Source organism: Tamandua tetradactyla, chromosome 23 (assembly GCF_023851605.1).
Source record: "Tamandua tetradactyla isolate mTamTet1 chromosome 23, mTamTet1.pri, whole genome shotgun sequence".
In the NCBI taxonomy this organism is placed as follows: Eukaryota; Metazoa; Chordata; class Mammalia; order Pilosa; family Myrmecophagidae; genus Tamandua; species Tamandua tetradactyla.
In genome coordinates, this window is record NC_135349.1 from 12,319,700 (window position 1) to 12,333,705 (window position 14,006).

Genomic DNA, 14,006 nt, shown 5'->3' on the forward strand with positions numbered 1-14,006 from the left:
GGCTTGGAGCAGCCCAGCCCCGCGGAGCCTGCAGCAAACCTTCCAGGATAGGAAGTGCCCGGGGCTGGGTCATTTGCCCCATTCCAAGGAGAAGCATCTGGGACCCGGCTGGCCTGGGGTACCTTGTGGAGGTGACAACAGCTGGAAAGTTGGCCTCTCCCTTCTGCCACCTCCCTTCATTTTCAGCAAAGCCTTTTTCTCCATTATTTCCTGCAAAGGGGGTCCTCAGCTTTTCTTCGCCCTAGTCACCTTAATGCCCCCCAATCTGAAAAGTCCCAAGTTTGGGTTACTAATTTCAGTGAAAGGGATTATGAACACAGATACATGTGTGTCTTCAAACGACAGGGGGGAAATGCTGTCGAGGACATTATTGGGTCAAAATCGGAAGATGAATCAGATAAGTTAGATAAATGCTAGATTTACTGAAGCTGATAACTGAACGTTGGTTATGTAAGAGAATATCCTTTTTAGGCAATACTCGCTGAGATATTTGCTGATAAAGGGCCATGAGGTATGTTTCTTACTCTCACATGGCTCAGAAGAAATGTATGTACATATATTTATACACACACTGTAGACAGTCATTCATTTATATGTACTCATTAGGCACTCATTGGGTATGTATGTATATTATTCAAATATATACATACTAGAGAGAGATGGTAAATGAGCAAATGAGTAAACAGAAGTAAAATAACATAAGAATCTGGGTAAAGGGTATATAAGTGTTCTTTGCACTATTTTAATTTTTGCTACTTTTCTGTCAACGTGAAGTTATTTAACAATAAAAAGTTAACATACGTCAACCTCCTAAACTTCAACTTGCTTTGTATTTTTTTTTTTGCTATAAATTATTTATTTAGCCAAGGATACAGAAAATATTGGAAGAAGGGTGGCTCAGAGAACAGGGGCAGAAGCGGCACGTTGTTGGCTTTTTCTTCTGTGCCCTGGTTGGATCCTGCCAGAGTTCTTTGCTGTGCCCCTGCTCCCCCATTTCGCATTTTGTAACTTTCGGTTATGCTATAACATCAAATTTACAGAGCTGCTTTGCCTTTTATAGCCTATGGTATCTGTTTGGGCCTTTCCATTTCAAGCCTGACCTTTCTGGCTTCACGTGGCGGCAGAGCAGATGAAGCGGGGATGCTATTGTGTGAATACGTCTCCAAGCAATGCTCCTCGAACCTGGAAATGTGCCAGACCCGCATGGGATAACAAGATTTTGCAGGAAGTGGGGGGACAGGGGCTGATATAAACGTGTATGCATATGTGCCCCTAATGAATTTGCCTATCTATCCCTCCATTTCTCTGTGGATTATTTAAACTTCGAGATGCCAAGCTTGGTACCTGCAGGGGACAAGCAAGTAACGTGAACGCATGCAACAAGCCAGGTGTAAGTAAGAAAAACCAGCTCTTGGAAAGCCCATAAAACTTTCTTGATTATTTACTGAACTACAGGGAAGCATAAAATGTCATACGACAGGTGTGAGACTACAAACTATATTTCTGATTCAAAGTGGAAAAGCAGAACTCTTTTACTCATTCATTTTCCCATCTCACAATCCCCTGGGTCTAGAGGATTCGTGTCTTATGTCTCAGGGGCCCTGCCAGGATTCTTTGCTTCATCACGTTGCAAACTGTAGCACGGAATCCCACTGCGAATCCTTTAGCTGGGAGCAATGTTTAGTTTTACTCAGTTTCATAATGGAAAAGAGCTGTTCACAAATGTAGGTGCTGCCGAACATGGAGAGAATCTTTGCGCAGTGGGTTTTATACTTTGGGTAGCTACTCCAGAGGTATTTGTAGAATTCTGGGATGCCCACCTTGTCGTATTTCGTTTTCAGGACCGTGTTGCACTGCAGGTCAATGAGCTCCATTTGCAGCTCCTCCCGTACGCTCTCGATCTTCATGGAGAAAGGGGAGCTGAACAGGGTCAGGTCGCTCTCGTAGAGTTTGAAGTCGGACAGCCTTTTCTGGAATTCAGTCTTTAGTTCCGCAATTTTGGGAATGTAGTTCAGGCCATCGCTCTCATTTCTGGAAACGGATTTCAGCGTGGGAAAGTGGGCCAGGTTATTCCGGGCCAGGTGCGTCTCCCAAAGGCACAGCTTTGCTAGGAACGCCCGGATCAGGTCGTACATTTGGGTAACTATTTGCGAGTGCCCCTGGAGAGAGATGTTCAGGGTGTTGAGATGCATTGTCATGTCCACCAAAAACGCCAAGTCTCTGATCCAGTCATTAGAGCTCAGCTGCGGCAGAGGTTTCCCCCGGGATGACATGAAGGAGTCGATTTCTTTCAACGATTCAAAAAACCTCTTTAGCACCAACCCGCGACTGAGCCACTTGATCTCGGTGTAGTACAGGAGGCTGCCGTACTGACTGTCCAGCTCGTACAGCAGAGTTGTGAACTCCCCGTGGTTCAGTCCGCGGGAGCAGATCCAGTTCACGGAATTCACCACCACCTCCATGACGTGCTCCATCTTTAGCTTCTGAGCGCACAGTGATTCCTGGTGGATAATGCAGCAGACGGACTTGAGGTCGGAGCCCTTGCAAAACGTGGCCACCTTGGACTTGAGTTTCGTGACGAGCCCGTCATTCAGGTCCACCATCGTGGGAGTGCCAGTTGAGGCCACGCTCACCAGCTTCGACCAGTCGATGTTGAACTTTTTAAGACTTTTCTCAAAGCGCAAAAAGATCTCATTTCCGGATTTTGTGCCTGTCATGGGCACCGTATCCAAGAGCTCTTCGGACACCTCAAAATTCTCATCGACGCCGCGGATGAATATGGCCAGCTGGGTGGTGTTATTTATGTCGGTGATCTCATCGATCGCGATCGAATATGCCACGAACGATCGGATTTTTTCCCGTAACTTCTCCCATAAGTTCCCAGCCACATCTTCCACGGGCTGCACGGCAGGGTTTTCAGCTGGGCTGACGCTGGCAAGGCCTTGGTGTCGCTCAGAACACAGGACTTCTGCTGACCCTGAGAGATACTCTTTGAGCCCCTTTTTCAGCTCGTGAAGCTTCTCGTCGCGCCTCTTGTTGATGTACTGGTCATAGTGCTTGCTGTGGTTGGTTTGATAATGGCGCCGCAGGTTGTATTCTTTGGACACCGACATGCTCTGTTTGCATATTAAACATGTAGGAATGTTCTGGACTTCCACGAAGAAATAGGCTCTCTCCCACTTTTCTTGAAATACCCGGCCTTCTTGGTCTATCTTTCGCTTTCCCACTTTTGGTAGAGACACGGGGACAAGAAATGGTTTCACTTTTTCTCTTAACTCTACTATGAGAAAACCAACAGCACAAGCGCAAGGCTAAATGTGAGGGCAGAGAGGCTGGGGAGCGGGCTGGGGGGGTGGTGGTGCCAGCTGGCACAGGGGAAGCCTGGCACTCAGCTCTAGCAGATGGCTGCAATGGGGGAAACTGGGCCCACTGTGGGGTTCTCAGGTTTCTAGACAAAATCTGCATTTTTATGAAAAAAGTGCCTGGTTTTTCAATGTGGGCCACTCATTCCCATTTTTAAAAGGAGTATGAGCAAGTGGCTGTGTCTGCACTATCTGGCTGAAGCAGGAATGCCTGGACAGGGTACTGAAGTTGAAGGTTTATTTTCTCATTTGATTTTCAAGACACCTTAGAAATAACCGAGATGGGAACAAGCACTGAGGCATGTGATTTACTTACTATGAGTCATAAAAAACATCGGTGGTGGCCAAAGAATAGCCCAGGACATTTGCACGTTCAACACGCTCAAGCAGAAATGTGCTCAGGACATTTGCACGTTCAACACGCTCAAGCAGAAATGTGCTCGGGTGTTACATTTAAAGAAGCTGGCCACGAGGCAGCTAAGCTTTACCTCGAGAACGGGGATATAAAAATTCACTTAAAAAAAGTGTAAGCAAACCCCTAGAGGCAGAAAGTCAATTTGTGGCTGTCTGGGGCGGGGGTGGGAACGGAAGTGACTGAAAATGGAAGGAGCAATCTTTTTCTGTGGTGACTGCTAAAATTAGATTGTGGTGACAGTTGCCTAACTCTGTAAATTTGCTAAAAATCACTGGATGTACACTTGACACAAGTGGATTTTATGGTATGTAAATGCCACTTCGATGACTCTATTAAAAAAGGTAAAATAAATCATTTAGCAGCCAGACAAATTTAGGAATAACAATGTATCTTTTTTTTTTTGGGTGCATGGCCTGGGAATGGAACTGGGTCTCCTGCACGGAAGGTGAGCATTTTACCACTGAATCACCCTGAACTAACAATGTAGCTTTTTTTTTTTTTTTTGCATGGGCAGGCACCGGGAATCGAACCCGGGTCTCCTGCATGGCAGGTGAGAACTCTGCCACTGAGCCACCGTGGCCCACCCAACAATGTAGAATTTTAAAAGAATGTTTTAGATTGCAGTTTTAAATGAGGAGATTCCCTAGTGACTCAGACTCTTGAGAACATCTCTATGTCTTCATCTTCTGCTTCCCCCACCCCAGAGGATATTGACTTGCTTGCAAGAATTCCAGGGGAGGTATTAACCATATTTAACAAGCAGGATGGCTCAGGCATCGCTCAGTCAGAACAAATGTCCAGCCCAGCACCAGAGAGGGTTCTGGGAGGCCCCTGCTGTTATCCCTTTCGGATCAGGACTGTGGAGAAGGGTTGCGGTGCCTAGCCCAGCACATTTTGCCAAGTGATACCGAGTATTCCAATATAATATTCACAGCATGGGAGAGCATACGCCAGAAAGGACTTGGAATAAGAGTGTGTGACACACATGCAGGCCACACTGAACTGTTGTACTTGGAGAACGAAAAGCCTGGTTAAGAAAAAACTCAAGCAACAGATTTATAGAACCTTATAACATGCAGGAATAAAAAAGTACAAAGACAGGGCCAAATGCTCTGCTCTCTGGCTCAGGGCTGAAGAAGCAAGGACCCTTTCTCTGGCTCAAGGCTTAAGAAGCAAGGTGCTGGAACATTCTTCTCGCAGCACAAAATACTCACCATTACTAAGCTCAAGTCCTGGGAGGGGTCTGAGGAGAAACAGACATTGTTGAATGCAGCAAGGTTCAGTTTTTCCCTCTCTTGTCTATTGAGCTCTATTCCACAAACTTTTGCTGGGTGTCAACTCTAGCCCAGGTACAGCAGGAGATAAAATGAAGACAGGCTGCCCACAATCACCGAGGGACAGACACACAGACACACAATTCACAGGAGCAAGAAACTCTGTTTCCATGACCATGAACGGCATTGTGACGCAGTGGCCTCTCAAGCACAGGTCCCTTGGCTCAGTGGCCTGGGATGAGTTACTCAGTATCCCTCTGCCTCAGTTTCCTCATCTGTAAGGTGGAGCTACCTCCCTCTCAGGGTGGCTGGGGGCGGGGGGTGAATGAGCTATAAGAGGAAGTCCTGACAGCTGGGCTGGCGCACAGAAGCTGCTCTGCAGGGGTTGACAATCAAAGCAAGAAGGAAGAGGGTATTTCGACCTGAAAGCCCTCATGGAGGGAAGTCATTTGAGCTCATATTTAGGATTCAGCTAGAAGACGAGTGTGCAGGTCGAGTTTTGGAGCGCTGCCCCTGACGGGTTTGAATGACAGATGTCTGATGTGGCTGCTGTGGCTCAATAAGGCGGGGACCATTTAGGAATGAATTAAAACACCGCTTGAAATGGTGACGGTAGTACAACATTGTGAATACAATTAAAGCCACTGAATTGTTCACCTAGAAATGGCTAAAATGGAAAATTTTAAGTTGTATTTATTTTCCCACAATTAAAGAAAATGACAACTGCTGAAAGCATTGCAGGCTAAGATGGTTAAAAAAAAAAGGAGTGGGATGAAAGAAAACGGAGACCTGTTTGCTCAGAGCTGAGACTGGTGAGGCAGGCCTGATGGGCTTAGGGCATCCGGGATTTGAGAGAGGGCAGAGCTGAAAAGGTAACCATAGTTCAAGTGCAAAGTCATGTCTACGGGGTTTGGCAGAAATTCAACTTATCAGATGATGCATCTAGCCCTTCTCTGTCATTTTTTTAAACAGATTAAGAATATCTTTTCCTCATGTACTTACAATAGCCTCTGACCTGATAAAATCCAGTTGATTCAGGAGGATGGGAATAAAAAATGACAATGATTAAATCAGCATCTTCACTTGTTCATCTCATTACATGGTAAACTTGTGAGGACTCTCTTGGGACATCGGCTGTATTTCAGGAGACGATGCAGCCTCCCGATCTCCAGATTCGCTCTCGTGACCAAGCAGGGAACCCTCACTTACCTAATGACCGTGAATTTGATGAACTCGGCAGCATCCAAGATCCTGCGCATGGAGCTGATTTCCAGGTAGCCAGGGGCTTTGAACGACACCCCCGGGGGCAGGCCGTCGACCACCACACAGCCAGGGTTGAATGTGATTTTCCTGTAGGGAACCTTCACCGGGAAATCCACTCCGATAGCTTCTCCTGGGATGAGACAAACAGCATAGAAGGAGTTGAGCTTGTCATTTACTTTACTTTACTCAGATAAAGCCCTGCTTTATCTTTTTTTTTTTTTTTGTACCAAATAAACATTTTTTGCTTTGGTCTCACTCCTGCAAAACATTTTAAAATTTGTACAATTAGTCACTGTCATTATACACTCAAGGCATTCCTAGATTTTACCATCTCAGTCTTTATCGTCTGTCTTTCCTTCTGATTTGATTTGTGCCCCCAGCCCTCCTCTCTCTATCATTCTCACATTCAGCTTCATTCAGTGTTCTAACATTATTGTGTTAGTTAGGTAGTAGTGTGCTATCCATTTCTGAATTTTTACAGTCAGTCCCATTGCACAATCTGTATCCCTTCAGCTCCCATTACCCAATATCTACCCTATTTCTATCTCCTGATGACCTCTGTTCTTAACTGAAATTCTCCAAGTTTATTCATTAATGTCAGTTCATATCAGTGAGACCATACAGTATTTGTCCTTTTGTTTCTGGCTAATCTCACTCAGCATAATGTCCTCAAGGTCCATCCATGTTGTTACATACTTCATAACTTTATTCTTTTTTACAGCTGCATAATATTCCATCATATGTATATACCACAGCTTGTTTAGCCACCCATCTGTAGATGGCCATTTGGGCTGTTTCCATCTCTTGGCAATTGTAAATATTGCTGCCATAAACATTGGTGTGCAAATGTCCGTTTGTGTCCTTGCCCTCATGTCCTCTGTGTAGTTACCTAGCAATGGTATTGCTGGGTCATATAGCAATTCTATACTTAGCTTCCTGAGGAACTGCCAAACTGCCTCCCACAGCAGTTGTACCATTTGACATTCCCAACAACAGTGGATAAGTGTGCCTCTTTTTCCACATCCTCTTTAACACTTGTCATTTTCCGTTTACTTGATAATGGCCATTCTGATGGGTGTGAGATGATATCTCATTGTGGTTTTGATTTGCATTTCCCTAATAGCCAGGAAGTTGAGCATCTTTTTATGTGCCTTTTGGCCATTTACATTTCCTCTTCTGAGAAGTGTCTGTTCAAGTCTTTTGCCCATTTTGTAATCGGGTTTTCTGTCTTTGTGTTGTTGAGTTGAACAGTCTCTTTATATATTCTGGATACTAGACCTTTATCTGATATATTGTTTCCAAAAATTGTCTCCCATTGTGTAGGCTGTCTTTTTATTTTCTTGAGGAAGTTCTTTGATGCACAAAAGTGTTTAATTTTAAGGAGTTCCCATTTCTTTCTTTCTTCAATGCTCGTGCTTTGGGTGTAAGGTCTAGGAAACCACCTCCTATTATAAGATTTATAAGTTATTTCCCTACATTTTCTTCTAACAGTTTTATGGCCTTAAATTTAATGTTTAGGTCTTTGATCCATTTTGAGTTAATTTTTGCATAGGGTGTGAGATAAGGATCCTCTTTCATTCTTTTGCATATGGATATCCAGTTCTCTAGGCACCATTTATTGAAGAGATTGTTCTGTCCCAGGTGAGTTGATTTGACTGCCTTATCAAAGATCAATTGTTCAAAGATGAGAGGGTCTATATCTGAACATTCTATTTGATTCCATTGGTCAGTATATCTATCTTTATGTCAGTACCATGCTGTTTTGACCACTGTAGCTTCATAATACACCTTAAAGTCAGGTAGCGTGAGACCTCTGACTTAATTTTTCTTTCTCAGGATACTTTTAGCTATTCGGGGCACCCTGCCCTTCCGGATAAATTTGGTTATTGGTTTTTCTATTTCTGAAAAGTAATTTTTTTGGAATTTTAATTGGTATTGGATTGAATCTGTAAAATCAGTTTAGGTAGAACTGACATCTTAACTATATTTAGTCTTCCAATCCATGAACACAGTTTGCCCTTTCATTTATTTAGGCCTTCTGAGATTTCTTATAACAATTTCTTATAGTTTTCTCTGTATAGGTCTTTTGTCTCTTTAGTTAAATTTATTCCTAAACATTTTATTCTTTTGGTTGCAATTGTAAATGGAATTTTTTTTCATGATTTCCCCCCCTCAGATTGTTCATTACTAGTATATAGAAACACTACAGATTTCTGAGTGCTGATCTTGTAACTTGCCACTTTGCTGCACTCATTTATTAGCTCTAGTAGTTTTGCTGTGGATTTTTCGGGGTTTTCAACATATAGTATCATATCATCTGCAAACAGTGAGAGTTTTACTTCTTCCTTTCCAATTTGGATGCCTTATATTTCTTTTTCTTGTCTAATTGCTCTGGCTAGAATTTCCGACACAATGTTGAAAAACAATGCTGATAGTGGACATCCTTGTCTTGTTCCTGATCTTAGGGGGAAGTTTTCAGTTATTCCCCATTAAGGATGATGTTAGCTGTGGGTTTTTCATATATTCCCTTTTTCAGGTTGAGAAAGTTCCCTTCTATTCCTATCCTTTGAAGTGTTTTCAACAAGAAAGGATGTTGAATTTTGTCAAATGCTTTTTCTGCATCAAGATGATCATGTGGTTTTTTGGCTTTGATTTGTTGATATGGTGTATTACATTAATTTATTTTTCTTATGTTGAACCATCCTTGCACACCTGAGATGAATCCTACTTGGTCATGGTGTATAATTCTTTTAATGTGATGCTGGATTCGATTTGCAAGAATTTTGTTGAGGAATTTTGTATCTATATTCACTAGAGAGATTGGTCTATAGTTTTCTTTTTTTGTAGTATCTTTTTCTGGCTTTGGTATGAGGGTGATGTTGGCTTCGTAAAATGAGTTAGGTAGATTTCCTTCTTCTTCAATTTTTTTGAAGAGTTTGAATAGGATTGGTACTAATTCTTTCTTGAACATTTGGCAGAATTCACATGTGAAGCCATCTGGTCCTGGACTTTTCTTTTTGAGGAGCTTCTTAATGACTGATTCAGTTTCTTTACTTGTGATTGGTTTGTTGAGGTCATCTATTTCTTCTCGAGTCAATGTTGGTTGCTCATGCCTTTCTAGGAAGTTGTCCATTTCATCTACATTGTCAAGTTTATTAAATAAAGTTGTTCATAGTATCCTCTCATTACTTCCTTTATTTCTGTGGGGTCAGTGGTTATGTCTCCTCTCCATTTCTGATTTTATTTATTTGCATCCTCTTTCTTCTTCTTTTTGTCAACCTTGCTAAGAGTCCATCAATCTTATTGATTTTCTCACAGAACCAACTTCTGGTTTGTTGATTTTCTCTATTGCTTTCATGTTTCCATTTTCATTTATTTCTGCTCCAATCTTCATTATTTCTTTCATTTTGCTTGCTTTGGGGTTAGTGTGTTGTTCTTTCTCTAGTTTTTCCAAGTGGACAGTTAATTCCTCGATTTTTGCTCTTTCTTCTTTTTTGATAAAAGGCATTTAGGGCAATAAATTTCTGTCTTAGCACTGCCTTTGCTGCATCCCATAAATTTTGATATGTCATGTTTTCATTTTCATTTGCTTCGAGGTATTTACTGATTTCTCCTGTAATTTCTTCCTTGACCCACCGGTTGTTTAAGAGTGTGTTGTTGAGCCTCCATATATTTGTGAATTTTCTGGCACTCTGCCTATTATTGATTTAGAACATCATTCCTTTATGATCTGAGAAAGTGTTTTGTATGATTTCAATCTTTTAAAATTTATTGAGACTTGCTTTGTGACCCAGCATATGGTCCATCCTTGAGAATGATCCGTGAGCACTGAGAAAAAGGTGTATCCTGCTGTTGTGGGGTGTAATGTCCTATAAATGTCTGTTAAGTCTAGCTCATTTATTGTATTATTCAAATTCTCTGTTTCTTTATTGATCCTCTGTCTACATGTTCTGTCCATTGATGAGAGTGGGGAATTGAAGTCTCCAACTATTATGGTAAATGTGTCTATTTCCCTTTTCAGTGTTTGCCTCATATATTTCGAAGCATTCTGGCTTGGTGCATAAATATTTATGATTGTTATGTCTTCTTGCTGAATTGCTCCTTTTATTAATACATAGTGTCCTGCTTTGCCTCTTTTAACTGTTTTACATTTGAAGTCTAAATTTGTTGGATATTAGTATAGCTACTCCTGCTCTTTTCTGATTGTTATTTGCATGAAATATCTTTTCCCAACCTTTCACTTTCAACCTATGTTTATCCTTGGGTCTAAGATGCATTTCCTGTAGACAGCACATAGATGAGTCCTGTTTTTAAATCCATTCTGCCAGTCTATATCTTTTGATTGGGGAGTTTAATCCATTAACATTTAGTGTTACTACTGTAAGGGCAGTACTTTCTTCTCTCATTTTGCCTTTGGATTTTATGTGTCATATTGTGGTAGTTAGATTCAGTTGTCAACTTGGCCAGGTGAAAGCACCTAGTTCTGTTGCTGTGGACATGAGCCAATGGTAGGTGAATCTCATCTGTTGCTAATTACATCTGCAGTCGGCTAGGAGGTGTGTCTGCTGCAATGAGTGACGTTTAACTTAATTGGCTTGTGCTTAAATGAGAGAACGCAATGTAGCACAGTCTAGCAGCTTGGCATTCCTCATCTCAGCACTTGCAGCTCAGCCCGGGTCCTTGGAGATGGAGAAAGAAATCACCCCGGGGAAAGTTGTTGGAACCCAGGGGCCTGGAGAGAAGACCAGCAGAGACCATCCTGTGCCTTCCACGTAAGAAAGAACCTCAGTGGAAAGTTAGCTGCCTTTCCTCTGAAGAACCAACAAAATAAATCCCCTTTTATTAAAAGCCAATCCGTCTCTGTTGTGTTGCATTCCGGCAGCTAGCAAACTAGAACACATATCTAATTTTCTTTCTTTTTACCTTTACCGATAATTTTCATTTCTACACTTTCCTCCACACCTCTTTCTCCTGTCTTTTTGTATCTGTCTCTAGTGCTCCCTTTAGTATTTCTTGCAGAGCCGGTCTCTTGGTGACCTGCTTTATCTTTAATGTCCAGATTTAAAAATTATTCCATTCAAATGATGACACTGGCGATCATCCATTATTGCTTTATTTTCCAGTCAGACTATGATGTAAGAACATAATTGTATAGTGTTTAAATTGGCAGGCTTGGTTTGCCCCTCCATGAAATGGGGATTATCATAAAAACTTTTGTGGGGTGAAATGATTAAACACATCAAGCACTAAAAACAATGCTCGCCTGGGTAAGAACTCAATAAATCAAATACAGCTAGTAATATTATTGTTGTAATTAGTCAGTGTTTGCAAAAGCTCTTCAGTAAAAATGCACACCAATTTTCCTTTTAACATTTGTTCCCCCGATTATTTATTTTTATTCCATATGTTCTACTCGTCTGTTGACAAGGTAGATAAAAGGAGCATCAGACACAAGGTTTTCACAATCACACAGTCACATTGTGAAAGCTACACCATTATTCAATCATCATCAAGAAACACGGCTACTGGAACACAGCTCTACATTTTCAGGCAGTTCCCTCCAGCCTCTCCATTATATCTTGAATAACAAGGTGATATCTACTTAATGCATAAGAATAACCTCTATTTGGAATCTCTCAGCCATTGACACTTTGTCTCATTTCACTCTTCCCCCTTTTGGTCAAGAAGGTAATGCACACCAATTTTGATCATAGCTCCTTTGTAGAAACATGGATTTCTTCCAGGATAAAGTATTCAATTAAAAAGAAAGATTTCAAGTATACATATTTTGGTCAGCTAATGATATAAAAACTTACCAAATTTTCGGCTAAAGAGGTCATTGACTTGTTCTCTCAGCTGTTTAATCTTTTCAGTGCTTGTTAATCTTTCCTTCTCATTATCTAAAAATAATTACGCAAACAAACCAGGACAATTAATGTATTTTACCTTGGAAAAGTTTTGGAAGAAATGCCTGTCTCAGCTGAAAAAGCACTTTACCTGGATTATCATTCAGTTTACTTTTAGCAATAATTAAGCATTTTTGAAGTTTATAAATGGAAACCATGATAGACGACAGAGAATTTTCCAAATTATAACCCTATGTAAAAATACTACATACTGCTTTTAGGGAATGTTTTCAACATCATGCAAGACAAGGATGTCCACTTTCACCACTACTCTTCAACATTATGCTGGAAGTCTGAGCCAATGCAATAAGACAAGAAAAAGGAATAAGACGTATCAAGGTTAGAGAGAGATATCTTTCAATACTTAAAATGTTCATTTTATTCAATTTTGAATAACTAACCCAGTCTTATACTTCAAAATTCAAGAGGTATAAAACAGTATATCATGAAATGTCTCTCTCCTATCCCTGTGCCAGATCTCAATTTCCCTTCCAGATATATTTTACATAGACAAATTTGGAAAAGAAGATGACTTAACAATAGGCAACAAATTGTTTCATTTCTGGGTAGATCAGAATTTCATGGTAGTTTGGGCTTAGAGGTACCTAGAAGTGGACTTTCTAGTAATGCCAGGGCTCAGCTGGGAGAAGCAATATATCTGATTAACAATACCTGCCATGGGCAAGATAATCGGTGCATGGTAATCTGCAGCATACTTTTGTATTCCAGATTTATTCTTTAGCTGTCAGGGTAAACTAAGCAAAAACAACAGCTCCAAGAGACTCACACATGTCATGAAATAGTTAATGCAAACTGAAAAATATACTATGAAGTAAACTATGATAAAGCCAGATAAACCTCTGTACCTGGAACAGTCACCTGAACAATGTTCAAATCTTCAACACCTGCTGCAGAATTTGTAAGATTGGATGAGTTTGTGTTTTCTGAAAACAGAAAGTGAAGTTTAGAATTTACAGAAAATGAGGCCACTTGTCCTCTAAAAATGTCAAAGCGCCATTTTGACCAGAAGCCAAGACTGAATTTTTAAAAATTCAGAGAACATTTAGCTGCAGGATAACAAGGTGGTTTGGCATTAATTGATATTTCAGTTTGTGCAGTTTAATGTTGATGTCAACAAGGAGATGGGAGGCATAGTAGCTTTTATTTAATTAAGCCCCTGATACTTCTGCCAGTTTAATTTGATTTACTCACATTTTTTTTTGTTGTTGTTATGGGCAGGCTCTGGGAATTGAACCCAAGTCTCTGGCATGGCAGGTGAGAATTCTGCCACTAAGCCACTGTTGCACTGCCCCAGTTTAATTTAATTTAAAAAGAAGGGTGCTAAAAAGTGTATTTCCTTTATTGCTTCATGGTGAAATGTCTCAGAGGGCATTTAGAAAGCAGAAATCCTAAGAAAAACAATTTGACAGGAATAGTCAAGGAAAGGCTCGGCAGAGTTAAATAGAAAATATTATTTAATGGTGGATATTACCATATTTTCTGGCCAAATGTAAACAAACCTGTGGAATTGTTTCTGAGGAACTAAAAGCTCAGTTCCCATGCTCTATAAATGATCAGTCACGTGGGTGTCTGGAGTCGGCCCACAGAGGGGAAACCCCAAAGAAGTTAGGTAGCCACATCCCCATCAAAAGTCTCTGGGGTTTTCTGTACTGCCCTCTGTGCCTTCAACACAGAATCTGTGGGAGGAAATATGGGAACTTTTTCTACTCTTGACCTCAGAATTATTCTTTTTTTTTTCCTGGTAAACCCAAGAAGTCCTGGAATG

The 14,006-nt window shown here is 41.0% G+C and overlaps 1 protein-coding gene across 1 annotated transcript in view; it reads right to left on the reverse strand.

Moving 5' to 3' along the window:
* Positions 1 to 832: 832 nt before the first annotated feature.
* The window catches only part of GTF2IRD2B (GTF2I repeat domain containing 2B), a 100,438-nt gene continuing 87,264 nt past the window's right edge, over positions 833 to 14,006 (reverse strand). The window contains exons 12-16 of the mRNA XM_077140283.1: positions 13,087 to 13,164; positions 12,131 to 12,214; positions 6,261 to 6,444; positions 4,992 to 5,020; positions 833 to 3,226 (exon numbers count right to left, since the gene is read on the reverse strand). Coding sequence (XP_076996398.1) covers positions 1,623 to 3,226; positions 4,992 to 5,020; positions 6,261 to 6,444; positions 12,131 to 12,214; positions 13,087 to 13,164 — 1,979 coding nt within the window. The 3' untranslated portion in view covers positions 833 to 1,622. The remainder of the gene's footprint in view (positions 3,227 to 4,991; positions 5,021 to 6,260; positions 6,445 to 12,130; positions 12,215 to 13,086; positions 13,165 to 14,006) is intronic.